Source organism: Pan paniscus, chromosome 15, assembly GCF_029289425.2.
Source record: "Pan paniscus chromosome 15, NHGRI_mPanPan1-v2.0_pri, whole genome shotgun sequence".
Taxonomy (NCBI): Eukaryota; Metazoa; Chordata; class Mammalia; order Primates; family Hominidae; genus Pan; species Pan paniscus.
Window position 1 is genome coordinate 70,168,304 of NC_073264.2, and position 27,149 is coordinate 70,195,452.

At 43.1% G+C, this 27,149-nt stretch overlaps 1 protein-coding gene across 3 annotated transcripts in view; it reads right to left on the minus strand.

Moving 5' to 3' along the window:
• Positions 1–2,954: 2,954 nt before the first annotated feature.
• DCAF5 (DDB1 and CUL4 associated factor 5) overlaps positions 2,955–27,149 on the minus strand; it is a 102,354-nt gene continuing 78,159 nt past the window's right edge. For all 3 annotated transcript variants that reach the window (XM_003824201.5, XM_008977803.5, XM_008977804.4), the window contains exons 8-9: positions 14,463–14,590; positions 2,955–7,679 (exon numbers count right to left, since the gene is read on the minus strand). In XM_003824201.5, the coding sequence (XP_003824249.3) occupies positions 5,925–7,679; positions 14,463–14,590 (1,883 nt within the window). In that variant the 3' untranslated portion in view covers positions 2,955–5,924. The remainder of the gene's footprint in view (positions 7,680–14,462; positions 14,591–27,149) is intronic.

The window sequence follows — 27,149 nt, forward strand, 5'->3', positions numbered from 1 at the left end:
TTACAGGCATGCACCACCACGTCCAGCTAATTTTTGTATTTTTAGTAGAGACAGGGTTTCACCTTGTTGTCCAGGCTCGTCTCAAACTCCTGACCTTAAGTGATCCGCCCACCTCGGCCTCCTAAAGTGCTCCAAGTACAGGTGTGAGCCACCACACCTGGCCTCAATCCTGCATTTTTTTACCTCTATTATTATTACACAGTCCCTGACTCACGACACAATTTTTTGACTTTATGATGGTGTGAAAGTGATATGCATTCAGTAGAAACAGTATTTCAAATTTTGAATTTTGATCTTTTCCCAGGCTAGCCACATGTGCATTAAGATACTTGCTCATAATGCTGGGCTGTGGCAGCAAGTTTCGGCTCCCAGCCAGCCACTGATCACAAGGGTAAACCACCAATACTCTGCAGTGTACTGTGTTGCCAGGTGATTTTGGCCAACTGCAGGCTAAGTGTTCTCAGCACGTTTCAGGTAGGCTAGGCTATGACAATCAGTAGGTTAGATGATGGCTTTTTCGTGTTTTTGTTGTTGTTGTTGTTTTTGAGACAGTCTCACTCTGTTGCCCAGGCTGGAGTGCAGTGGCACTATCTAGGCTCACTGCTACCTCTGCCTCCCAGGTTCAAGTGATTCTTGTGCCTTAGCCTCCCGAGTCGCTGGGATTACAGGCACGCATCAACACACCCAGCTAATATTTGTGTTTTTAGCAGAGACAGGGTTTTCCTATGTTGGCCAGTCTGGTTTTGAACTCCTCACCTCAAGGGATCTGCCTGCTTTGGCCTCCCAAAATGCTGGGATTATAGGTGTGAGGCAACAGTGGTTTGTTTTAAATGCATTTAAAAAAAATTTTTTTTTTAGACAGGGTCTTACTCTCTTGCCCAGGCTGGAGTGCAGTGGTGCGATCATGGCTCAATGCCGCCTCTACCTTCCCAGGCTCAGGTGATCCTCCCACCTCAGCCTCTCGAACAGCTGGGACTATTGCTGTGCACCACCACTTCTGGCTATTTTTTTTCTATTTTTTGAAGAGATGGGATTTTGCCATATTGCCCAGGCTGGTCTCGAAATCCTGAGCTCAAGCAATCCACCTGCCTTGGCCTTCCAAAGTGCTAGGATTACAGGCGTGAACTACCACGCCTGGCCTAAATGCATTTTTGACTTACAACATTTTTTTTTTTTTTTTTTCTGAGATGGAGTCTCTGTCTGTCGCCCAGGCTACAGTGTAGCGACACGATCTCAGCTCACTGCAACCCCTGCCTCCCAGGCTCAAGCGATTCTCCTGCCTCAGCCTCCTGAGTAGCTGGGATTACAGGCATGCACCACCACGCCCGGCTAATTTTGTATTTTTAGTAGAGATGGGGTTTCATCGTGTTGGCCACGCTGGTCTTGAACTCCTGACCGCGTGATCTGCCTGCCTCGGCCTCCCAAAGTGCTGGGATTACAGGCGTGAGCCACCGCGCCTGGCCGACTTACAACATTTTCAATTTATGATGGGTTTATCAGACATAAAACCCCATCCTAAGTTGAGGAGCATATGTACTGGGGGATTTTGGTTGGAGAATCTTGATGACCAAGTGTTTCAGAGGCCAGTCCCATGGCACATTGAATGCTAGTTCTGTGGATCCAGGAAGTTAATGGACCCACCTAGCACTTTATTTCTTCCCTTGCAGTCTTCCTAATCCCCTGTCCCCTAGATGTCTTCCCTCCCAGCTTCCCTAGATAACAAAAACTTCCCTTATGCCTAAGGAGTCTGGGTGAGCCCCTGGATATCTTAGGGGCTTTATTGTCTTTCCCAGCTTTAGTAGGGGAACTAACAAAGGCAGAGACTTCTAAGCTAGCATTCTGTACTTTGGCTGGAATATTCCACAAGCTCATGGCTTTGGGCCATAAACCCAAAGGAGTCATTTCCCAACTTCAGTATTTTGAAACATTAGATATCCTGTTTCCTTACAACGTGACCATCTTGCAGATAAGCACTGCTAGATCCTCTGCACATTCGAGTAAATCCTGTTGTGAATTGAACAGAGTAACTCCTCTTGCTTATCCAGGCAATGTTAAGTGCAGGGCACAGGGAAGTTTAAGCTTTGCCTCTAAGCCTCCATTCTGAGAAGCATCTTACCACCACTGTTCTAACAATGAAATGCAGTTAGGATTCAGACAGGTTTTCGATCCACGTGCACTATTGCATGTGAGAAGCATCACTGAGAAATTCAAAATTACTTTTAACTATTTGAATTCATGTAATTTAATTCCAATATGAGTGCTCAAGGACAAATGAGCCCTCAGATCGGAATATCCCACCTGAGAACCACACAGTTTGTTCAAAACCACTATCCTGCTGCTGCAAGGCTTGGACTCACTGAGCCTTACTTCACCTTGGTGTTTCAATCATGGCATGTTGTCTTGCTTAGGTCATGGGGGAAGGACAGTCTTCCTTTGGAAGCGTCTGTTTTCCTGACAAGCCTTGGTTGGCAAGAATTTTTCAGTTAACTGTAGCAGGCAGTTTTACAGGCAGGAGATATGAGTTTTGTTTTTTTTTTTTTTTTTTAGAAAAAAGTTTGCAGTGCATGCCTGGGGCAAGGCAGGAAATGCAATTTGGTATTTGGAAACATCAGAAAATATTTCTTTGGGAGCCGTTTGTAATGTCACTTCACTGCATTGTTCCCTCTGTTCCAACTAATAAAATTATCAGTTCCAGAGTCTCGCTATCTTAAGTCCCTTTAAACCTGTTAAGGAGACTAAATAAATACCTCCTCCTACCCTGCATTTTGTTGTCCAGATGTGACCTTTGTCCCAATACCTAAAAGTGACAATGACCATTGTCATGGATGTGGAACACTGCAGTTTTTCTTCTAGTTTTCAGCATAGCTTTCAATCAAGTTTCCAACTAGGCAGAAAAGAAATAAAGGAGAGGTGTCTAAGCAACCAAGTCTTCCCTGGAAGAGAAGAGGAAGACGTGAGAAGTGAATAATAGGTTTATTTGCATATACACAAGAGAAGAGTTAACTGTTGCTGGGTGAGAAGGAGGTAAGGCTTCAGCAGAGGAAGGCACCTTGACAGACAAACAAGAGACTCTCAGCTTATTAAATCAAGCATAGTCACAAACTTCACTTGCCCCAAGCCAACAACTTAACTCATTTACCTGCTGTCCTAGAGAATCATTAACAAAACCAGCTGGAAAATAGAGAGAAATGATTTTACATATCTGGACCTGCCACTTAAAACTTTATGTACAGGATGCAGGAAAAAAACATAAGAGGCACTTCCAAATAGTTCTTGATCTAATCAGTGCCATCTGTCCTGCTATTAAAATTATCTATTATGGAAGAAATTGGGTATTAAATGTGCCATCAAAGTTGGGGCCTCAATTCTAAAAGAGTTTAGGCAAAGGTACTCTAGAAGTGGTTCCTGCCAGGTTTCCAGACCCACAACCACAGACACAAAATCTCTGGAGATGAGGGTGGAGCAGCTATAAAGCAAGCATTTCTCACCCTGCTCATGTGTGTGTCTTATGGGGCCTATCACCCGGTAAGCTGAGCCTAGGATGCTGGGAAGCCTCTGCCAAGGATGGAAGGCATACTTGCTAAAAATGATCTTTCTTGGCTTCTCAAGTTAACCAGAATAAACTCTGACTTCTCTTTTGAGTACCCAAATGAGATTAAGGCTTTTAACATGAAAAGACCAAGTTCTGCATTTGGGAATTGTAACTACCAAGTAGCTAGTTCCCAAGGGAACTTTAACTACTTCTTTTCAGGAAGATATGTATCCGATTGTCCTTTGAGAAGTCAGAAGAGGCTAAGTACTTATTAAAATAAAATAAATAGAATAGAATAAAATAAAGGACTGGGTGTGCTGACTAAGAAGGGGAAGAGAAACACACACTGAGTGATCGTATTTTTTTTTTTGTATATAAAGGATTAAAAAATTCCAATTTAATACATTTTGGAAAAGCAAATGTAAAATGACTTGGGCTTATAAAACCAGCATTTACAATTATCTGTGAATAGTCAAAGACAAATCATAGAACCAATCTGATTACAAATCCAAAGTAATTCTAATGTTGGTTACAGAATCACTTTCCCACTCCCCCAGTAAAAGTCCAGGTGTTAAGTTGTACACACCCCCATGCTACACACACTCCTTCATCTCCTTCTCAGTGTTTTCATACCCCAGCCGCATTACACACACCAGGCACATCTTCTCTTTCACAGAGCTTATCAGGATGGTATCTCCTTTTGGCTTAAACCAACCACCTTGTGTTTATAAATAACCCCCCCCACCCCCAGTGCCTGAATTCATCCACATCTTCTGCCTTCATAGGCAGCCTCCCCATCTTCTGCCTTCATAGGCAGCCTCCCCTTGGCTCCAGTTCCAGCAGGACAGGCCTTCCTCTGAAAGGAAGCCTGGGGCAGTGAGGCCACACTAGTCAGCGTTCGGCCCTCCCTACACCAATCCCAGCTGGGCTCCTAGTTGTCTAGCACCTTTGCACTCAAGAAAGTTATATTGTTTTTCTCTCTCTTCCTCATTTCTTGCCAGTATTCTGCCTTTTCATAACATTTATGCCAACAAGATATCTGGTCATTCCCAGACCTTCCTGTTTTGCACAACCCTTCATAGATAACCGAGTGACTGCAACGCTGAAAATCTGTTGCTCTTTTCTCTTCTAAACCTGTATCTACCTCAATAAAACTGAGTCTTTTATGGGAACCAGAAGACTTAAGACTAATGGGAACCAGGAGTCATAAGCCAGAGACTCCTCCCCAACACCTTCTGACTCCTAATAGACCTACTCAATAAGAATCTGTTACCTTGAGATGCCTACTGCTCTGCAAAGTCTAGTGAGAACACCACAGCCTCTATCAACTGCAAGTCTGAGGGAAGATGCCAGTCCCACCAATTCTGACCAATGGTTCTGGGTTGAGTTAAATGAATATAGTACCACATTCTGCTCCTCACTAAGCTTCTTCGTTAACACACCTATAACAACTACTTTAGTAGCCTGAGCACAAAGCTCTGGAAAGCTGTCTTTGCCCTTCTTTCACTATGCCTCGATCCATCATGGGAGCCAAGGAAGCACCTGCTGGCCTTGTGAGTGCCTCTTAGGATCTAGCACCTAACTGGTTAAAGTCTGTTATCCATGACTAGCTCTATTTTATGGCCTTCATACAGTACATGTTGCAGCACTGCTCAATTTGCAAACAGTGAAATTTATCAGGAATCTATATTCTCTTGAATCTGATCTTAAGTGCTAAACCTCTCATTAGCATTAAAAATTCTCCTTTTTTATAGTATGTCCACATTAAATGCTCAATAAAGAAGTGTTACTTAGAGAAAACATGGAAGATTTCTTTAAGAAAGGAACCATGCTTTCCTCTCCAGCGCAGCCAATGGGCTGAAGGCCTGTTTCCATTCTCCATTCTTCCAGCATAAATCTACAACTCACTGGCAGCACAACCTGATTTAACAGGCACCCATCATCCAGACCAGAACACCTATGGCATGTAAACAGGGTGAGATGGCAAAAAGTACAAATTCATAGGTCCTTTCTGATGGAGAACTAAAAGAAAGGTCTTATGAGACAATGAGCGCACACGTGCCATTGTGCGTACACAAGAACAAGTCGAACGTCTCAACAAAGATTTACTTCCACAGAGCCTTGCGCGGCACACTACGCTCACGTCTCACTAGAAAGGAGTCACTTGGGTTATTTTTTTTTCCCTTTCTTAACACAGCACAAGCCAATGGCCAGCTAGACATTCAGACCCGTTGTTGAATGTTGGATAGAAGGGAGCAGCATCAGACACAAAATTTCAGGCCCTGGTTTCATGTGCCTTTAATACTTGTTTTTCCTTTCCTCTGTATTCACTAAACAAATTTTTTTTTTTATAAGGCTACTTTTGTAGCTTTTTGTTTTCCCTTTGTATTTATCATGTTTTTAATTTCTTCTCTGAGGAGGAATTCTCTGAATCTGTATCTTCCAATTCAATTCGTTGCCTTTTGAGGCCACTGTGGCCATGAACAGCCCTGCTACTATCTGTGGCTGGGGTGTCAGTGGGGTCCTCTCTTGTTCCAGCATTGGGGGTCTCACAGGCCATTTCAGACCCGCAACAATCTTTGTGTAGGAGTGTCCCTGTCAGGGACGAGTTATCACGGTCAGTGTCTGAGTGTCCTGGGGAAGAGTAGGCCACCACCTCCAGCTCCCCCAAGTTCTGCCCGTTATTGTGAGGGTGAGGGGGACGAGGGTGTAAGCGTCCATTGTTGTGGTTGGCACAGATGGTTTCGAGGCTCCTCTCCTCACTGTCATCAGACTGGGTCCTGGGACAGTTGCCAGACCCGCTGTTGAGAGTGGAGCCAGATGCCTTGGGGACAGGAGGAGAAGGCGGCTCCTCAGCCCGACTGCTCAGGGCCTTTCCATTGAGCTTCTTGGTTTCAAAAGGGTGCTCTACAGAGCTGCTATTGCCAGTGTCCTGAGAGGTACCCTCTGGCACCTCTGCCCAAGCATGGCTGCTGTGCTCATGGCCTGGGCCATTGCTGGGAGTTCTAGGAGTCTCTTCTTTAAAAGTGTCCTTGCTGCAGCCTTCAGGTGGCAGGTCCTGGTTCCTCTGGGCCATTGCTATGTTTAGACAGGCTTCCTTACTGGAAGAAGGGGCTGGGTTGTCTTTGTGGCTGGTTCCTGCTCTCCCTTCATCTGCCTCCCCGGTCACCAAGGAGGTCTCTCCATCTTTGTTATTTGAGTAGGAGATATAAGAGTAGCGGAGCCACTTGTAAGCTTTATAAATTTTTCGCTCAACTGATTCTATGTCAGAAGTTGGTGATGCCCGGCTTGGTTGAATCTCTAGCGTGGAAGTGCTCCGCTCAGGGGACGAGGTTGGGGAGGAGGAGAGGTCATCCACTTTGATCTGGGGGTAATCATAGTTGTCTTCTCCAATGTAAGTGTTGGTGGGCTTGATCGGGGCACTGGGCTTGTCTTCTCGGGTTGTCTTCTGTCGGCGCCGCATGGCATTCCGCTGCCAGGTAGAGGCTCGGCGTTCATTCAGCTCCTCCTCATCCTCAGAGCTGCTAGAGCTGCTGGAACTGCTGGATTCATCTTCGGGGCTGGGTGACCGTGGCCGGGGAAAGAGATCTGTGTCTAGTTCCACCTCACAGACATTCTCCTCAGAATCGGACTCATTGGAAAGGGCCAGGAGGCGTTTGTCTTGGTAGCGCCGCAGAGCAGACAGACGCTGCTGGCGAGAGGCTGCATCCTCACACGTGGGTGTTGGTGGAGTTGAGGCTACTGTGTTTGTGGTGGTGACCCGCAGGGGCCCCAGGTGGAAGGCGTTGTCGGCAGACTCATCTACTGTGGGAGGCGGGGAGCGAGGCAGTGAGGCCGAAGACTCTGAGTCAGTGTAGCCTGAGCGCTCGCTGACCCCAGCGTGCAGTTGGAGGATAGTACTCTCACTGAGGTCACTGTCTGAGTCAGAGCTCCAGCCCTCGATCTCTCGGCGTACCAGTGAGTCAAAGAAGGCCATCATCCGGGGGTCTTCCTGGACCGACTGGTTGGCATAGTCATGCGACAGGCCACTCCCACTGTTCAGCACAAGGCTGATGTACTCTTCATGGGTATAGAGGCAGCGGGAATCGTCCTCAATCCGACCGTCGAGGTCTCCAGTACATCCTGGCTGCTTGTATGGGCTCCAGATCTGAACAGAAAATGAAAAACAAAAGCAACAAGGAGTAACTGGAAAGTATTCTTTCACTGGTGGTGATAAAGAACACCAAGGCAGAACTTCCCCAGACTCTCCCTGTAATTTAACTAGGACTTGCTAACCAACTTAAAAATAAGTTCTTTACCAGACTGGATCATGTGGGCTATGTATGAAAACTGAGGTTTTTAGAATCAGATGTGGGGAAATGCATGGTCTAGAACACAGTATTAGCCTAGTGTCAAGAGACCTACCTAAGTCCTGTCTCTTGGCCCAGGGTAATCACATACTTTCTCCACCAGAATCTTCCTCCCTTTTAGTTTCATCTATTAGTAGTTGGACATTATAATAATAATCCTGGAGAATAGAGGATGACTTGAAGATTTCCCAAGGTGTTAAAGACTTTCAGAAGACTGAAGCTGTGCACAGAGAGGTACCACTTTTCCCAAATGAAAACAGACCCAGCACTCAGCCCTCCATGGTAGTTAATATCTGAGCCTATAGCTCCACTTCTGCCCAACTGCAACATTCCTATTTTTAACTAATGGGAATTGCTCACTGGAGCTTGATAAGAATAGCCAACTGCCTACACTGCAGTTCCCTCTTGGACATACAGGCACTAGTTACCCAGGAAACTGGGTTCTCTTAACCAGGGAGCTGCTGGCTTAATCCCCAACAAGTCTGTTAGCTATAGGAGTAGGTAGGACACATGCCCCAAGGACAGGTAACTGCAGCCCCACTCATAATACCCCTCCACTCCATGGTCAGGGACATGGACTCATAGCTAAAAGGCAGCAGAGCTAGGATTCAAACTCAGGTCTGCCTGACTTAAAGGCTTAACTTTACTGTTATGCAAAATCAAGTGCAAGGTAATTAAGCTGTCACTGCAAACGAGAACGATTAGCTCCACCTGACTGCCAGACTGGTTCACAGCAGCACAGAGCAGCCCAGTTACCTCAGCCTGTAGTCATGGCAACTCAGATGAAATCCCAGGCAATCTTCTTGCCTGACAGGCTGGTGTCTATCTTTAGATGGCATCCAACCCAGAAAACAGTGGCCCCTCAATTCCCCATCCTTCATCTAGACCAAGACTTCATTTCCCCAAAGCTATCTAAGGACAAATGCACCTCCCTGTGGGAATTCTCCTGAGTCCCATTCCTGCCATGCTTTACTTGGCAATTCCTGAGAGGTGGTATCTCTGCAGAGGACCCCCCATTTCCAAAGAGGCTGAAGAAACCTTCTAGATTAGCATCTCTCCACCAGTTTCCAACTCAGATTCATTCCTCCTTCAACTTTGTTCCCTACCCATAACTCTAGATGTGGCTCAGATGTTCTCTCCTCTCCAGCTTCATAATCTTACCCTAGAGAGTTTCAAGGGATTGGTTTTCACTTTGGAGTGCACAAGAATCACCAGAAGAGCAATTATAATGTTGATTCCTCAGTCCCACTCTTAGAGGTTCTGATTCAGTAAGTCATGAACAGGTATCAGGACCATGCATTTTTAACCACTCAAGGGATGAGTAAGTAGGGAGACCAACTTTTGAGAAACACTAGACTACAGTTACCATAAAATAAGCAGAATAAAATAAAGGGTTTATCTGAAGGTTTACACATGGTCTCCAGCATGTGGCTTAAGCTACAATTACTATCTCTGCAAACAGATGTCTAAGGGAATAAAAGAGCTTGGTGGCTTAGAAAGGAAGCTGAGGGGTCCAAAAGGGAAAGCCCTTAGGATTTTTTTTTTTTTTTTTTGCATCTTATTCGTAATTCTGAGCCAAATCTCTCACCTCTCCAGTTTAAAAGTGGTAAAATGTCATTAACCATGTTCTCTAATATGAAGATAAATCTATTTGTACCTCACAGAAACTCACAACTAGTTAACAAAAGTACAAAATAACAACAGTGAGATGCTGGCTTAACTCCTTACTAAGCCCATTTTTAAGTTCCAGTGTATTACTACCCAGCTCCTACATTTTCCCTTCAGGAATGAAAGTCATAACACTGAAAGTTAGTTTGCATTTGAGCTCTGGAATGTATTAAGCTGAGGTAGACTGTTCATTCCTGAAGCCTGGAGTAATGGAGTGAAACACAGGATTAAGAGGCAGGAGTCTTGAGTAGGGGTTCCCACTGACTCCTAGTTAGTGGGTGACGCGCAGCTCCTTCCTCTAAACAGTAAATTAGATGGGTCTCATCCAATCCTAAGATTCAGAGCAAAACAAAACCTTCACTCCAGACACACAGTACAGCACTTCAGGAGTAAGGGGAGCAGGTAGGAACCCCAGACCTGTCATTTCCTGTGGCCCTGAGCAAATGACCTCACACTTGAAAGCCTGTTTCTCATATGTGTAAATGAGAATGATACCAAAGCCCATACCCAACACCAATAAATGTGATGTTTTCTCTTTCATTTGGCAATTGAATGCCTCAACCAGAATGTTAAAACCCACCCTCAGAGAAACTTCTGAACATTATAAGTACTGACCATTCCTATTATCTTGGTCCTAATCCTTAGTATTAATATATAAATTCCAACCATTTGTGAAATTGGTAATCTCTTTACACTGGAAAGTTAACAACTCAGAAGTGAATCAATGAAAAACCAACTTCCTGTTACATGTTAAATGTGGCAGCCGGGCGTGGTGGCTCAAGCCTGTAATCCTAGCACTTTGGGAGGCCGTGGCGGGTGGATCACTTGAGGTCAGGAGTTCGAGACCAGCCTGGCCAACGTGGTAAAACCCTGTCTCTACCAAAAATACAAAAATTAGCTGGGCGTGGTGACAGGTGCCTGTAGTCCCAGCTACTCGGGAGGCTGAGGCAGGAGAATTGCTTGAACCCAGGAGGAAAAGGTTGCAGTGAGCCGAGATCGCGCCACTGCACTCCAGCTTGGGTGACAAGAGCGAAATCCTGTCTCAAAAAAGAAAAAAAATACATATTATATATATGGCTAGACATGTCTCATAATCGGGCAAAGTTCATGAGAAAGAGCCAGGCGTGGTGGCTCACACCTGTAATCCCAGGACTTTGGGACGTCAAGGCAGGAGGATCGCTTGAGCCCAGGAATTTGAGACCAATCTGGACAATATGGCAAAACCCCGTCTCTACAAAATACAAAAATTAGCCAGGAGTGGTGGTGTACACCTGAAGTCCCAGCTACTCAGGAGCCTGGGATGGGAGGATCACCTAAGCCTGGGGACGTTGAGGCTGCAGTGAGCCATGATCGTGCCACTGTACTCCAGCCTGCTGGGTGACACAGTAAGATCCTGTCTCAAAAAAAAAAAAAAAAAGAAAAGAAAAGAAGGAAAAGAAAGAAAGAAGTGAAGAGACAAGACGAGAGATGAGACAAATATTTTCCTCTCCATGCACAGTGAAGTTTAGCTTAAGGGGCTGCTGAGAAAAAGGATGCAGTTCAATTCTTACTCAAACATCATAAAAATGGAAAGCAATTAAGTGACAAGTGTTTGGGTTACACAAGTGATCGTGATACGCTTTTATTTTTGGGAAAGGGTCTCACTCTGTCACCCACGCTGGAGTGCAGTGGCATGAACATGGCCCACTGCAGCTTCAATCCTGGGCCCAAGTGATCGTCCCACCTCAGCCTCCCGAGCAACTGGGAGCACAGGCAGGCACCACCATGCCTGGCTAATTTTTAAATTTTTCATAGAGATGGGGTTTCCCTGTGTTGTCCCTGACAATAGGGACTCTTCTCCTAGCCAGGAAGGTGGCAGTAAAGGACAAGGACAGAAAGAAGGGGGAGTAGAGAGAGAAAAGCAGGTCTCAGGCTGGACCAGAATGTGGTGGCTAACGCTCTTTGAGCCACTGATCCTCTCAGAAATAGCAGGCAGGAAAGTGACATTTATTAAAATAGGAGTTAGGCACAGGTAATTCACAAGGCACTCCTGGGTGGTAAGTCACGGTCAGCAACCTCACTTTCCAGATGGGAGACAGAACCAAGGGTCGAGACTCAGCGGCCTTTCAGGATAATGTAAGTGCAGGGTGAGGCAGTAATTCCAATTGAGATGAGGCCAGCATGGCCATTGGTCTCATCCTTCTCCTTACCACCTCCCTTCCTGCAATGCTTAGTGCCATGCCATTCCCAGCCAGACTGTGAATGGGGATGACACCTGTGAGACAGCAAAGCTGAGGACTCCAGAGCTTTTTGCTTTCCTTCTCACTATGATCATCTGTACATACTTAATGTTTCAAAGGGCTAAATGTGCCTCCTGGTGGAAGAGGGTTCAGATCTCATGCAAACCAGGGAGCAGTGAGCTCCATAGTTCAGTCTGGATAACCTCACAGATAAAACACTTTTTTCTCTTTTTCCTCTGAGAACTTGGCTAGTTTGCAACATATGACATTTAGGGCAAGGACTTCAGTTGACTAAACAATAAATAGGGAGATTTATCACAGAAGCATCCCAGAGTGCACACTCAAGCAGGAATTCCTCTTGTAAAGGAGATACCCAAGCAGAAAGCTCTCTGAGAAACAGAATGACGTCAACAGGCCCGGAGAGGACACGTTACAGAGTCAACCCATTAGTCATCGGCCAAAGGAGAAGGGAAAGCAATGCAAGGGACTGGGCCATTTCAATGACTGCCCTACTGAAAGGATAGAATCCAGCAGCAGAATCAGGATGCTTGCTGCCTTCCCACCAGCATGGCAAATGTGGTGGTGACTGGGAAGAACAAAGGGCAGGGCTCTATCCTAGCTTTGCCACCAATTAGCTGTGTGACCTTGGACAGTTAATTTATAATTTAAATCTCATCATCTGTAAAACGAAAAAGTAAAAATGATTTCCTCATTCTAGCCCCACGGGGAAATGTGTGCTGCAATGAAAGTCAGCTCTGATCCACAAGACCAGCAAAGCCTAAATCAAGGAAGTTGGACTAAGGGCAAATAAAAATACTGACCTACATGCCAATATTATATTTCTTTTTTTTTTTGGAGACAGAGTCTCGCTTTGTCACTCAGGCTGGAGTGCAGTGGCACAATCTTGGCTCACTACAACCTCCGCGTCCTGGGTTCAAGCGATCCTCCTGCCTCAGCCTCCTGAGTAGCTGAGACTACAGGCACACACCACCACACCCGACTAATTTTTGTAGTTTTAGTAGAGATAGGGTTTCACCATTTGGGCCAGGCTGGTCTCGAACACCTAACCTCAGCTGATCCACTTGCCTCGGCCTCCCAGAGTGTAGGGATTACAGGCGTGAGCCACCACGCCTGGCCTCAATATTTTATTTCTGACAGCTGCCCCCTGCCATGAAGTACAATTTGATTTAGCTCTGGATAGTTATTTTTTTAAGAACAAAAGAAAATGAAAATTATGAAATAAAATAATCACAAGTTAATTTTTATTTTTTTCTCTGAAAACTCTCAGGTTTTCAAAGTCATTTTAATAAAAAAATTGAGGATTTTTTTTTTTTAAACAAGGGTCTCACTCTGTTGCCTAGGCTGGAGTGCAGTGGTGGGAACATGGTTCACTGTAGCACGACCTCCTAGGTTCAAGCAATCCCTCAGCCTTAGCCTCCCAAGTAGCTAAAACCACAGGTATACACTAATTTTTAAATTTTTTGTAGAGACCACGTACCACTATGTTGCCCAGGCTGGTCTCAAACTCCTGGGCTCAAGTGATCCTTTTGCCTCAGCCTCCCAAAGTACTGGGATTACAGGTGTGAGCCACCACACCCAGCCAAAATCGAGGTATTTTAGCTTTTGGCAGGAACATCACCTATTCTTACTTAAAAGTCATTATCTCAGGGACCTCAAGAATTAATCATTTACCGTGAATTCTCATTTTCTCAGATGTGGAAAAAATGGTACTAGCAACTGGAATACAAGTGATAGGCAGTGGGTCATCCTTCTGTGGACACAGGCCAGGCTAGGACCCACTTTTGCAGTTATAAAAACATTTCCTGGTAGAGGTGAGTTCATTCAGCCAATGTGCAAATGATCCAAGTATTTAGTATTCATACCCAAGTAGCCTCAATTACAACCACATGCAGTAGTTTTTGTGATATATCCTGAGACAATTTAACTATGATTCTGGCAATCAGTAGTTTTATCCATGCCATATTAGGACGGCAATTAATGCAAAGTACATACAAAGTAACTGAGGGGATAGTGGCTCTCCTAACCTCCAGATGAGGTTTGGAAAACAGAATACATTATACTCAAGGCCAAAGGCTTTTGAAAATGTTGCAGCATACAAGGTAGTGTCTAGAAGACAACCTCTGTTTCAAAGCCTAGTGATTAGTTTAAAAAAATGGTTCCAAGCCAGGTACAGTGGTGCATACCTGTAGTTCCAGCTACTTTGGGGGGCTCAGGCAGAAGGATCGCTTGAGCCCAGATGTTTGAATCCAGCTTGGGCAACACAGCAACACCCTGTCTCTAAAAAATTTTTTTTAATGAAAAACTAAATGGTTCTGAAAAGAGCATTTTAAGTCACCTTTCTTTCTTCTTTTTTTAAAATTTATTTATTTTTATTTTTTATTTTATTTTTTAAGATGATGTCTTGCTATGTTCTCCAGGCTGGCCTCAAACTCTTAGGCTGAAGTGATCCTCCTGCCTCAGCCTCCCAAGTAGCTGGGACTACAGGTACTGTCACTATGCCTGGCATCACTTTTTAATATCAGCTTTCTAATATTTTGTAATATGTTAAAATCTGAGAATTCTGATAGACCTTTAGTATGTTTAAATATGAGGTCCTACATAAATTGTTCTAGTTTCTTCTAATTATAAATTGTGAGAATTTCTCTAAAAGGACAGAAGGGGAAGGTGCCTCACCTTGATAATCTTTTCTACACCAGAAGAGCAGATCATGTAGGTGTGGGGATTAAATCGGACTTGGTTAACAATAGATCGATGCCCTTTCAGCACCATGAAGGCTCCGTTGACCACCCTACCAATGCCACCTGGGAAAACAGAAGGAAACAAAAATCAGATGATGAAATGAATGAAAGTAAATAGGTTCCAGTAATGGCAGATAAACAGCTCTGAATGGGGGCAAAGATTTTTGGATTATACCACCAGCAGAATGCTTAATCTTACAGATAAGTTGCTATGGAAAGAGAGAAGATGAAACAGCTCTCAGCATATGTGCTCTTATGAAGAGCCTTTATTTAGCCTTTAAACATTGCCCACACTCACCCACTGCAATTCCATTGTCAATGAAACCAAAGCCACTTAAAACATTTCTCAAATTTTTGATCCCCAAGATAGAATCCAAGTGTTACCTTAGAAAAGGCCAACTGTGAGCAAAATGAGACTGAACTGCTTGGGAATAGTTAGGCAGCTGGACCAAGGACATGCAGAACCAGAAGCATATAATGACTTAAATGTACAAAAAACATCTCTAATCCATTTGCCCTCAGTTTCTATGATGAAGACAGCAAACAAAACAAAACAAAAAACCCCATAAAAACCAAAACCACTGGGGGAAATAATAGAGAGAATACTTTTCCCCCTGATAGCAGGGAGAACTAAGGATATAGAAAGAAAGAAAAATTTGGATCACTTTCATAATAAGCAGGGTCCAAGTATTGAAAATCAGAATTAGAGAGTGGGCCTTAAAGATACCATGTATAGATTAAAGTCAAGAGGACATCGATAGAAAGCTGTATTTTAAGGATCATCCTGTAGGCTTCCTTCTTCAGTGAATGAGAAAAGTGCCAGAGGCCTGGAACTTGTAACATAGATAAACATGTTATCATTTATGAACTTGGGATAAATTCAAAGTTTCCACTGCACTGGTAATGGTATCACATCCATCCAGAACACATGCACATAAATTCTGATCAAGTTCCTTCTGAGCAATCAGACAACTCAGTACACACAGAGAAACATGTGCCTTTGGCTAATTGGCAAAATGTGTTGCATCCAGACACAAACAAATGAGTGTTCATTTATCTACTCAAGGGATCCCCTCTTAGTCCCTACCAGGAGCATGGTGCCACTAGGCCACAAAGTATCATTAGACAGTCTCTGCTCCAAGTGCCTCCTTCCACTCCCAACTCCACCTTGTTCAAACACTCATTCCAAATATTTCTCAATGTCTGTGTTTGGAGGGAAAATGACTACAACAATGTCCCTTCCCCAGAAATAATATGGCTCTAGGGGTATCTTCGGCTTTTGGCCCCCTAACACAACTCTTCTTTTGTCTCATGGAAGAGATACCTCCTTATTGCCACGTACATATCTTTTTTATGACAGCAAAAGGTTCCAGACTGCACCCATCTACTCACTCAGCCAGCTTTAGGTGCTCAATCTATTTGGTGGGTGACAAAATTTTTCTCCATATTTGACAATAATATTTGAATTGTCCAGAATGGAAAATATATTTATCGTATTCATATCTCAGCCCAACATCACGTTTGCTAATAAACCATAAAAAAAGAGAGGGACTAGGACACAGGATTAGTGGATTTTTCATGGAGAAAGAGGACGAGGAAAAGTTAGGCACTGACGTAGACTGCCATGGTGGGAACCCCTAGCACTGGCTTCCTAAGGTGGGATGAAAGGGAAGCTGGGCCAGTCAAAATGAAAATAAACTAGAGAGAATTAGGGAAGAGGGATAAATAGGAATCTAAAGAACCCAAAAATAGTTGTCTTGACAGAGAGATCCTACCATCCCCAAAAAGTTCCTTTGGGTCTATTTCTTCTAGATAAGGTTCATTATGACAAGTAGCATTTCTGCTCATGGGTCTCCTCTGAATTTTACTTTTTTAACATCCTACTTCTACCTCTACTCCCACTGGGGTGGTTAAGCAAAGAAACTTTGATTTAAATCTAGTAACAGTCTCTTGTTTAATCCTACTGCCTCAAAAAGAGGGGGGATGTGGGGGGATTTAAGTGACTTATCCCAAGTCATAAAGCTAGAAAATGGTAGAGCCAAGATTTGAACCAGAGTCTGGCTACAATGCCTAATATGCTTTCCGCCATATCAGCTGCCTTTGGAAGATGGAAGAGTTTGAATAGGAATGGAGTTAGAAGCTTACATTCAAAAGATTTAGATTTCTAAATCTTTCTGGCAGTTATTAGATAGGTGGTTTTCTTCTGAAGTTCTAAATTAAAAGGAGGGGCACAATGGTATCCTGAGCACAAGCTCTACAGCATTACCATAAGCCATTTCATCACATCACTGACACTGAGTACATGATGAGAATAGAACTGGATCTGTCTTACCTACTCTTGCATACCTAGAACCTGGGGTGCAATGTCTAAAGTCCACCAGGTGCATAAATACTTGCTGAATGCATAGTGTTTGAAAAGAAAGCAATTTTAGAATAAGTATGTCAAAAGAAGACAGCTGGAAGGTCTCATATTATAAAGAATCAGCTATCATAGAACTAAAGTGCATCAACCAAACCAATCTTTCTGACTTGGAACACAATTAAAGTAACTATCAGATCTAAAGACTAATTGAAGGCTATCAATGCCTGAAAATTCAGACCATGGAAAAACTGTTTCTCTTGCACTTTCATGCAATATGACCTTTTTTTTTTTTTTTGAGATGGAGTCTTGCTCTGTTGCCCAGGCTGGAGTGCAGTGGCTCGATCTCGGCTCACTGCAACCTCCACCTCCCAGGTTCAAGCAATTCTCTGCCTCAGCCTCCTGAGTAGCTGGGATTACAGGCATCCACCACCACGCCCAGCTAATTTTTGTATTTTCAGTAGAGACGGGGTTTCACCATCTTAGCCAGGCTGGCCTTGAACTCCTGACCTCATGATCCACCCGCCTCGGCCTCCCAAAGTGCTGGGATTACAGGCGTGAGCCACCGCGCCCAGCCCTGATTTCTCTTCTTGGTAGCAATTTTAACACAAGGTCTTTTTTGCCCTTCTTTCCACCCATGCTGGTACCTGGGAAATCTGAAAAAGAAGAGGGAATCAATAAACCCAGAGACTGATGGTGAAAATAGGTACAGGCAGAATTATAGTGGCCATTTGTTTAAGGTAACCAAGACTGTGTACAATCATAGCAATAAATGGCTTCAGAGAGGTTTTTCATAGTTTCTTTCCTGGTTCCCAGGTTTGATATTATTGAATATAGCTGCTACTGAACAGTTTACGTACAATCATTTTTTGAGATTAGTCCTAGAAATTTGTATAAGCCAGATAGCTTCTCCTTTAATTTGAAATAGCTAAAGTCAAAATGCCAATATCAGAAAGAATCTAGGGTCTCCTTTCCTCTGTCATCTAATCAGACCATGCTGGTCAATAGTAGTATCAAACTGGAAGGAGACAGGAAGGGCATATTTTTATCCAAGAACTATATAACCCACATAATCTCCCTTCAGGGTCATCTCTTAAGACTGTGGGTAAGGGCCCAGGTAAGGATCAACTTCACCCCCTGGTTGCTGAACTAAGTCCTGACTGAATCGCTAATAATGGGTACCAATAAATAAAATACCACATACCCAGGAAAAAGGATCTCATTCCTGAGCTGCCATTTGTTTATAAAATTCTGTATAAACCAACAGTCATTTCTCTGGGCCATCTGCTTTGGTTGGCTTAGCCAAATGTGCTGACACTGTTTTTTTTTTTTTTTTGAGATGGAGTCTTGCTCTGTTGCCCAGGCTAGAGTGCAGTGGCATGATCTCAGCTCCCTGCAACCTCCTCCTCCTGGGTTCAAGCAATTCTCCTGCCTCAGCCTTCCGACTAGCTGGGATTACAGGCGCACACCACCACGCCCAACTAATTTTTTTGTATTTTTAGTAGAGATGGGGTTTCACCATGTTGTTTAGGCTGGTCTCCAACTCCTGACCTCATAATCTGCCCACCTTGGCCTCCCAAAGTGCTGGGATTACAGGCATGAGCCACTGCACCTGGCCAGCTGACACTCCTTTTTAAGTTTAGTTCCTAAGTTGAGGCCAAAGTCCCCATATATTAATCTTTCTTTGATTTAGAAGAGATGGTAGGGGGGTAGGGAAGACTATAACCATATCTATTGCAAGATCTCAGAAAAGAAAATGAGAACAAGGTATCTCACAGAATTTCAGTATCAGTAATCGACTTACTACCTTAGGGGACCCCAGGATCCCAGGGGAAAACACCTTGCTCAAAATTCAGATAAAGATCTTTCTAAATGCCAAGGTCAAATGTCTCCCTAGAGAAGACTAAGGGAAATGTGTATGTCCTAATTTCCCTCCCTTCTCTACTTATGGCCCACTTTCATAACATTCAGCCAGGGGTTTATTGCCTCAGGCCTTTGAAGAGCCAGAATACTATTCCCATTTCTAGCCAGTTTCAGTTGCTTTTGTTTAATGTCAAGTTCATTTGCTTCGTGAAGTCCTCCAAGAATGAGTATGTTTTTGACTCAAAAGCTGAAAGCAATGTGGTCAAGATTTCTTGATGTCTTGGCCTAATAGCAATTTATCAATCATGCTGGGACACTGTCCTCAATACCACTTCCCGTCTTCCTCTGTTCTACTTTTTCTATAGCACTTCTAACCTTTTAAACCTACTACATAATTTACTATGTTTATTGTTCATTGTTTCCCCTGCTAGAACATAAGCTCCATGACAGCAGGGCTTCTGTCTCCACTGTATCCCAAGTCTCTACAACTGTGCCTAGCACATAGTAAGGTTTTTAATAAATATATGATGAAATGAAAAGATGTGAGTGTATTAGATGGTGGAACACAAGCATGCAGGAAAAAAAAAATCTTCACATATGGGCTCCATCACCCAATAAATGTTTCTTTTTTTCCATCTTCCTGCAGCCGATTTCGTATCTTTTTTTTTTTTTTTTTTTTTTTTTTTTTTGAGACAGGGTCTCACTCTGTTCCCCAGGCTGGAATGCAGTGGCATGATTTTGGCTCACTGCAACCCCCCCCTCCCAGGCTCAAGCAATCCTCCTACCTCAGCCTCCCTAGTAGCTGAGACTATAGGGACATGGCGCCACACCTGGCTAATTTTTTGTACTTTTTGTAGAGATGGGGTTTTGCCATGTTGCCCAGGCTGGTCTCAAACTCTTGGGCTCAAACAATCCTCCTGCCTTGGCCCCCCGAAGTGCTGGGATTACAGGTGTGAGCCACCTAATCCAGCCCAGATATTCTTTTTTTTTTAAGATGGAGTCTCACCAGGCTGGAGTGCAGTGGCGTGATCTCGGCTCACTGCAACCTTCACCTCCCCAGTTCAAGCAATTCTCCTGCCTCAGCCTCCCGAGTAGCTGGGACTACTGGCACGCACCACCAAGCCCAGCTAATTTTTGTATTTTTAGTAGAGATGGGGTTTCGCCATGTTAGCCAGCATGGTCTCAATCTCTTGACCTCGTGATCTGCCCACCTTGGCCTCCCAAAGTGCTGGGATTACAGTCCTGAGCCACTGCACCTGGCCCAGATATTCTTTTACAGCATTTTTACTATAATGTAGTTAAGCAGGAGCAGAGAAATAAAGGGGCTGAAATCCTATCTATCCTTCAGGGTGCTTTGAAATGCTAACTGCAGGAAAACTTTACCAATCTTCCCAAATCTCTTCAAGACCTCCTTCATTATCTTTTTTATGGGCCTCAGAAGCCACTTTTACATCGAGTGCATATGTCTGTGTGTGTGCCCATGCACATCCTTTTTTCATCTCTGTTATATTGGAAGCTCTCTGAAGGCAAAAAATGTTCATTTTTCAGTGGCCCATAGAGCTTTACATGATGTCTTATCTAAGGATACTCAATAAGTGAACAAATTGAGTTAAAGCCCTCATCATCCTCTCTGGAATAAAGCTTGAAGTTAAAGTTATCTGCTAAAATGAGGTTTGGTAAGTAGATTTAAGACAATCTATTTCATTCTTGACCCCACTGGTAGAATTCAGAGTTTACTGCAAGGGCCAGATGTGGTGGCTCATGCCTGTAATCCCAGCACTTTGGGAGGCCGAGGCAGGAGGATCACCTGAGGTCGGGAGTTCGAGACCAGCCTGACCAACATGGAGAAACCCTGTCTCTACTAAAAATACAAAATTAGCTGGGCATGCTGGCACATGCCCGTAATCCCAGCTACTCAGGAGGCTGAGGCAGGAAAATAGCTTGAACCCAGGAGACAGAAGTTGCGGTGAGCCGAGATCATGCCATTGCACTCCAGCCTGGGCAATAAGAATGAAACTCCATCTCAAAAAAAAAAAAAAAAGTTTACTGCAAGGCATAGACTACTTCTTTTCCTGGTACATCTAAAAAAGGTATCCAAGCCTCTTAGCATTTCAAAAAGGCCCAAGTGAACAGTTGCAGGGTCTTCCAGTGTCAAACCATAAAGAGGACCATCAAGGATACTGACAATACGGACAGAGCAGTGACTGCCTCCTGGAGACCACATAACTACTTAAGAAATGAGAAAAGCCAGATGGGGACAGCCAATGCTGTCAGTACAGCTCAAAGAGCTCCACAGGCATCAATGCTTAGTTGCACAAAAAAGTCAGTTATGCTGAGTTCTTCTTTCATTATATGTGCCTCACATGTGTTTATAACCAACTACTTGCAACCAATTAAAAACAGCTGTTTTTTCCAGTTACATGAGAAGAAAAAGCAGATACCTAGGCCTAAGTCACTGAGAGTGAATACATGTCTAGAAAAAGAAGACAGAGCACACAAACATATGCAGGCCCATAAAAATGCATTTACAGCTGTTTCCAGCCTACTTCATCAGCCTACTGCCAGTGGGGGTGGTTACAGTGACTCGGCAGTAAAAATACATGTTTTTCTCTTCCATTCAGGGAAAAATTTGTCACATAAGAGAAGCCTCCTGAACTACTGATGAGTCAAGGGCAGCCTTCATGCAAGAACAACTCAATCAGCCATTCCAGGTGGGTAGCAAGGAAGGACAATGTCTTGATCTCTAAGGAGTTATTAAAAGGTGAGTTTAAAAAGGGAGAAGGCCTTCTTTTTCTTCTTTTGTAGACATGGAGTCTCATTCTGTTGCTGAAGTGTGCAGCCTCAAACTCCTGGGCTCAAGCAATAGTCCTGCTCAGCCTCCTGAGCAACTGGGACTACAGGCATATGCCACCATGCCCAGTTTTCTTTCTTTTCTCTTTCTTTCTTTCGTTCTTTTCTTCTTTCTTTTTATTATTATTATTAGAGACACAGTCTTGCTGTGTTGCTCAGGCTGGTCTCAAACTCATGGGTTCAACTGATCTTCCCGCCTCAGCCTCCCAAAGTGCCAGGATTACAGGTACGAGCCATTGTGCCTAGCAGCAGTTAGTTTAAAAAAAAAAAGTTTGTGAAGACAGGTTCCCACTATGTTGCTCAGGATGGTCTCAAACTCCTGAGGCATCAAGCGATCCTCCCACCTCAGCCTCCCAAAGTGCTGGGATTACAGGCATGTGCCACTGTGCCCAGCCGAGAAGGCTTTCTTAGTGAGGAATAACAGTCGTTGAGTAGCTACTAAGTACTCTCACAATAATCCTAAGAAAGTATTATTGTTGTTGGTGGTGGTATTATCCTTATTTCACAGGAGTTTGGTAAGATTAGGAAATTTTTCCAAAGCCCCCAGTTGGAAGATAAATGGATCAGGAATTTAAAGCCATTCCTAACAACTCTATCACATTATGCTTCTTTCCATAAATAAGAAGGTCTTAGAGTAAGAGGCAGCTCAGGAAAAGCAACTCAACCTGTGAAAACCCTAAAGCCCTTTCTAACAAGAATTCAGGGAAAGAGAAGGGAAAGGCAATATAAATATTTTCAAGAGACACCTACCAACCTTTCCCACACATTGCCAAATCCATTACTTTCATACCTAACTTACTAGGGAAAAAATGCTTTGGAAATGATGGATCTACATCGATCTTACTATACATAGCAATAACAATGTCTTGTATTTGAATACACATTGTTTTCAGAAAGCTTCCAAGATTATTAAATCAACACACAATATAAGGCAGAGGTGGGAGACATTTTATATAAGAAACTGAGGCTCAGACAAATACTATTATGTAACTTGCTAAGAATCAGACATGTAGTTAGTGGTAGTTAAGTTCAAGTTAGAGGACTTGAATCCAGGTATGATTTTAAGTCTAATGCTCCTTTCAATATGTAACACTGGCTCTATATGTAACTGCTGGTCTACTTATTTTATTTTCAGAATTACCACATAAAAACAGATGCCCTTCCTACCTACTTTAGAGGTCTTAGACATATTCCAATGGACTTTTTCTCTGCCACAGCAAAATTCCCAGTTCTAGTTCTATTCCTTCCTCTAATTTTTATTTTTCATTTTTGTTTTTATTTTTTGAGACGGAGTCTCCTCTGTCACCCAGGCTGGAGTGCAGCGGTGCAATCTCGGCTCAGTGCAACCTCTCCCTCCCGGGTTCAAGCGATTCTTCTGCCACAGCCTCCCGAGTAGCTGGGATGATGGGTGTGCACCACTATACCTGGCTAATTTTTGAATTTTTAGTAAAGACAGTGTTTCACTATGTTAGCCAGATTGGTCTCAAACTCCTGACTTCAAGTGATCTGCCCCCCTCAGCCTCCCAAAGTGCCGGGATTATAGGCATGAGCCACTGCACCCGGCCCCTTCCTTTAATTTTTAAAGGGATTTTTAGAATGAGTTGTTTGAAATTACTAAAAAATTGGACCTGATCTTCCCTGGTAGCAAGTTTTATAGTGGATATAGGTCTTACATCTTGAAATGATCTCCTCAGCCCACTAGGAAGTCCTATTGGAAAGACTTATATAGTACTGTTTATACAGTAAATAAATTTCATCTCTTTGGAGTTTGTATAGCAAAAAAAACAAAGACTGATTAACAGTCTTCCTGAGCAGGAGTGTGCAGAAGAAAAAGAAGGCCTTGACTTTGGCTCACACTCAGGACCACTCTCCATCTCGTTCTCTCAGCACTCGGCACGCACATGAAACACACAGCAGGCATCAAATAAATGCTGACTGCTTGTCATCTAGAGTCTAGTTCTGATCATGCCATTAGGTATACAATGGCAAGCCAGCTTTCCCTTACTAGCCTGCCTTAGAATCATATATCCAAAAGGTACACAGAGAATATGAGAGAGAAAGAGGGAGAGAGGGAGGGGGAAGACAGAGAGAGAGAGAATGAATGAATGAATGAATGTGTACGCACTTATCTTTGGCCCATGATTATTTAAGTCAAAAAGACATTAGGTTGGATTAAGAGTTTCCTGACAAGATTTTCCTCATCTAAGCATTCAAAGTTAGAACTCAAGGGATGCATCCAGCCCACAGATATCTTGTTAGGCTTGCTGAACCTTGCTAAATATTTTTTATAGCTATGCATTAATTGCCAACATTTAAAAATTGAGGTATTACATATAAAAATGAGAGGTACCAAATAGTCCTGAAGCCATGTTGAAGAGTAGGGCTGAAAACAGGAGCAGTTAAAACCATGCACATGGCCAGGAAACCATCCTTTCCCCATATAAGCAGAAGTCTGGGGGTTGCCAATTGACATTGACCCAAAGAGGTTTTAGATTGGCAATACAAGGCACAGCTGGGGGTGTCATTAAACAAAAGTCTTCATATAGATCTGTAAGACCCACAGCCCCATTTCCCTATTTGGCTTTTAAGAGCCATAGTTTAATTACCAGGCAAATACTCTCTAGGTAGGAGAATGAAGATTCCTCTTTTGGGAAACTGACTGATTTCAATAGTAGAAAGTCAACAGAGAATGTCTAATATTGAAAATCCAAAAATATTATGAGCATGTTATAGGCAAAGGTAGAGAAAGGGACTATTGTGCTTTTAAAAAATAAGCTTTATAATATTATTTGATTTAAAAATTATATAGCTGTATTACTTTGATAAAAAGAAGTACTTAATTACAAAAATAGTGGAGGTAATAAAAAAGAACAAGAAGGAAGAACAGAAAGAAAAAGAGAAGATTCATGAATAAGAAAAAATAAAAGAGGCCAGGCACAGTGATGCACACCTGTAGTCCTAGATACTTGGGAGGCTTAGGCAGGAGGATCGCTTTAACCCAGGAGCTCAAGGCTGTATGCAGTATGCTATGATTGTGCCTGTGAATAGCCACTGCACTCTAGCCTGGGCAACATAGCGAGACCCTGACTTAAAAAAAAAAAAAAAAAAACGAGAGAAAAGAAAAAAAATGTGGGTGGGATCTGTAAGAATAGTGGCAGAAGGGTTGAATCCCCAAATGAGTCAAGACATGCTAAAAATAATCTTAAAAGATACTTTAGTTACATACAGAGCAAGATGATGATCAAAGGGACAGATTTGCTGTGATTAACAATGTAATGCTGAAGAGTGATACAGAGAAAACAAACCCTCAATTACAATGAATCCAACAACAGGGATAGTTATAAGGTCCTGTCCTTGTGCACAAAGAAGCCCAAGTACCAAGTAAAGGATGGGGATGCAGAACCAACCATAGCCCATGTGGAAAGTATTAACAGATCATGGGTTCTGTGGCCTCTAAAAAAGCTTATGTGACACTGGGTGTACTTTCTGAAACACTGCATAGTGCATTTTAGAATAAAGCAGCCAAAGATTCTTATCTGGCCTGGTCAGACTAAATCTGCTAGATGTATTCAGTTAATCCATAAATGGGGTAGAACAAATTCAGGAGAGAAAATCAGTACAGCAGAGGAATTGACATAACGATTTTTTAAGGAACTACTAAATAAACTTAGGGGTACTATCCCTGGAGAACATCTAGAAGGTGACATGAGAACTTCCTTATAAGAAGGGGAAGGGACACTAGGGATGCATGTGCAGAGAAAAGTGAGAACACAGTGAGAAGGTGGCCAAGGAAAGAGACATCGAGAGAAACCAAACCTGCCAGCACCTTGATCGTGGACTTCTAGCCTGCAGAACTGTGAGAAAATAAATTTCTGTTGTTTAAGCCACCCAGTCTGTGATACTTCGTTACTGCAGCTCTGGCAGACTAGATGGTCGACACCCTAAATCAGTAAAGAAAGCAGCAGGGGGCCGGGCACAGTGGCTCATGCCTATACGCCCAGCACTTTGGGAGGCTAAGGTGGGACGATCACTTAAGCCCAGAGTTTGAGGCTACAGTGAACCAAAGTCATGCCACTCCACTCCAGCCTGGGTAAGAGAGTGAGACCCTGTCTCTTACAAAAAAAAAGAAAAGAAAGCAGCAGGGAGAAGAAAAAAACCTACAATACTATTGCTAATTCTTTCCTATTCTCTCTATTCAAACATGAAAAACATTCCAGAGAATAGTCCTGGGGAGAAGAAGGATTATCCACATTCTATTTTTAAAGTCATACTAACAAATTAAAAGCTTTTCAAGATCAGGTAAAAGATACAATTAAACCCAAAGATTACTTCTCAACGAATCAAGCTAGGAATTACAGGGGTGGGAGACTTGTATCCACAACCACCTCAAGTGCTAGAACATCACTCTTTGTTCAGGTAGACTACTGCTGTTCCATTTGCTTGTGTCAAAGGTAAGCTGTTTCACTCATGCTTTCTAAATTCTAGAAGAGGAAAAGCCCTTTTGTAACTTGTTTAGTAACTAGACCACAGCAAATGTTGAGTTATGCCAAAAGTAGGCCCCAACAGGTTTTGAAAGGCAGATGTTTGGTAAGAATATTGTTAATTCAGCAACAGCCAAGAACTTCCCTAAACTCTGAGCACTACTATAGACACGTTTTGTGTAATATACTTGGCATAGTCCTCTAATTTTCCTAAAGGTCATTTTCCAGCTTAATGTCATGTATCACCTGGAACAGATGGCTATATTGAGCTGTTTGAGTATTAAAAACAGACATTTTTCTACCATTAGGTAACACTCATTGAGCACATGAAGACACTATTATCAAAAATGAAGAAGATTAAGAAACAAACCATCCTAAGAAAAAGAAAAGGAGGGGGGAGGAACTAAGTAAAAAGAATGAAGAGGTATGATCCACACTGTTTGAAAGCTCAGATAGCTTAAATACAAATTTATGGAAAGTTGCAGCCTTTTTTCAGAATACAATTATAGCAAATGTAAAAATATTTCTTCCTAATTTCTTTGAAGTCCTGGGTCAACAAAGCCCCAGGGAACATACCTGTCCATCAACAAAGAAAGCCTCCCTTTAGTTAACATGACCAGGGAGGACAAAGGAAAGAAAGAGCCCTACCAACTGTTTGTAGAATAATAAGCAAGAATATGAAGATGGATAATAAAAGCAAAGCACATAAAAGCAAGACAAAAATATTCCAGGTGTGGGCTGGGTGTGGTGGCTCACACCTGTAATGCCAGCACTTTGGGAGGCTGAGGAGGGGAGATCATCTGAGATCAGGAATTTGAGACCAGGCTGGCCAACATGGTGAAACCCTGTTTCTACTAAAAATACAAAAAATTAGCCGGTGTGGTGGCGTGTGCCTGTAATCCCAGCTACTCAGGAGGCTGAGGCAGGAGAATTGCTTGAACCCGGGAGGCAGAGGTTGCAGTGAGCCAAGATCACACCAGTGCACTCTGGCTTGGGCAACAAGAGTGAAACTTTGTCTCAAAAAAAAAAAAAAAATCCAGGTGTGAAATAGGAGGAGACTGGAAATAAG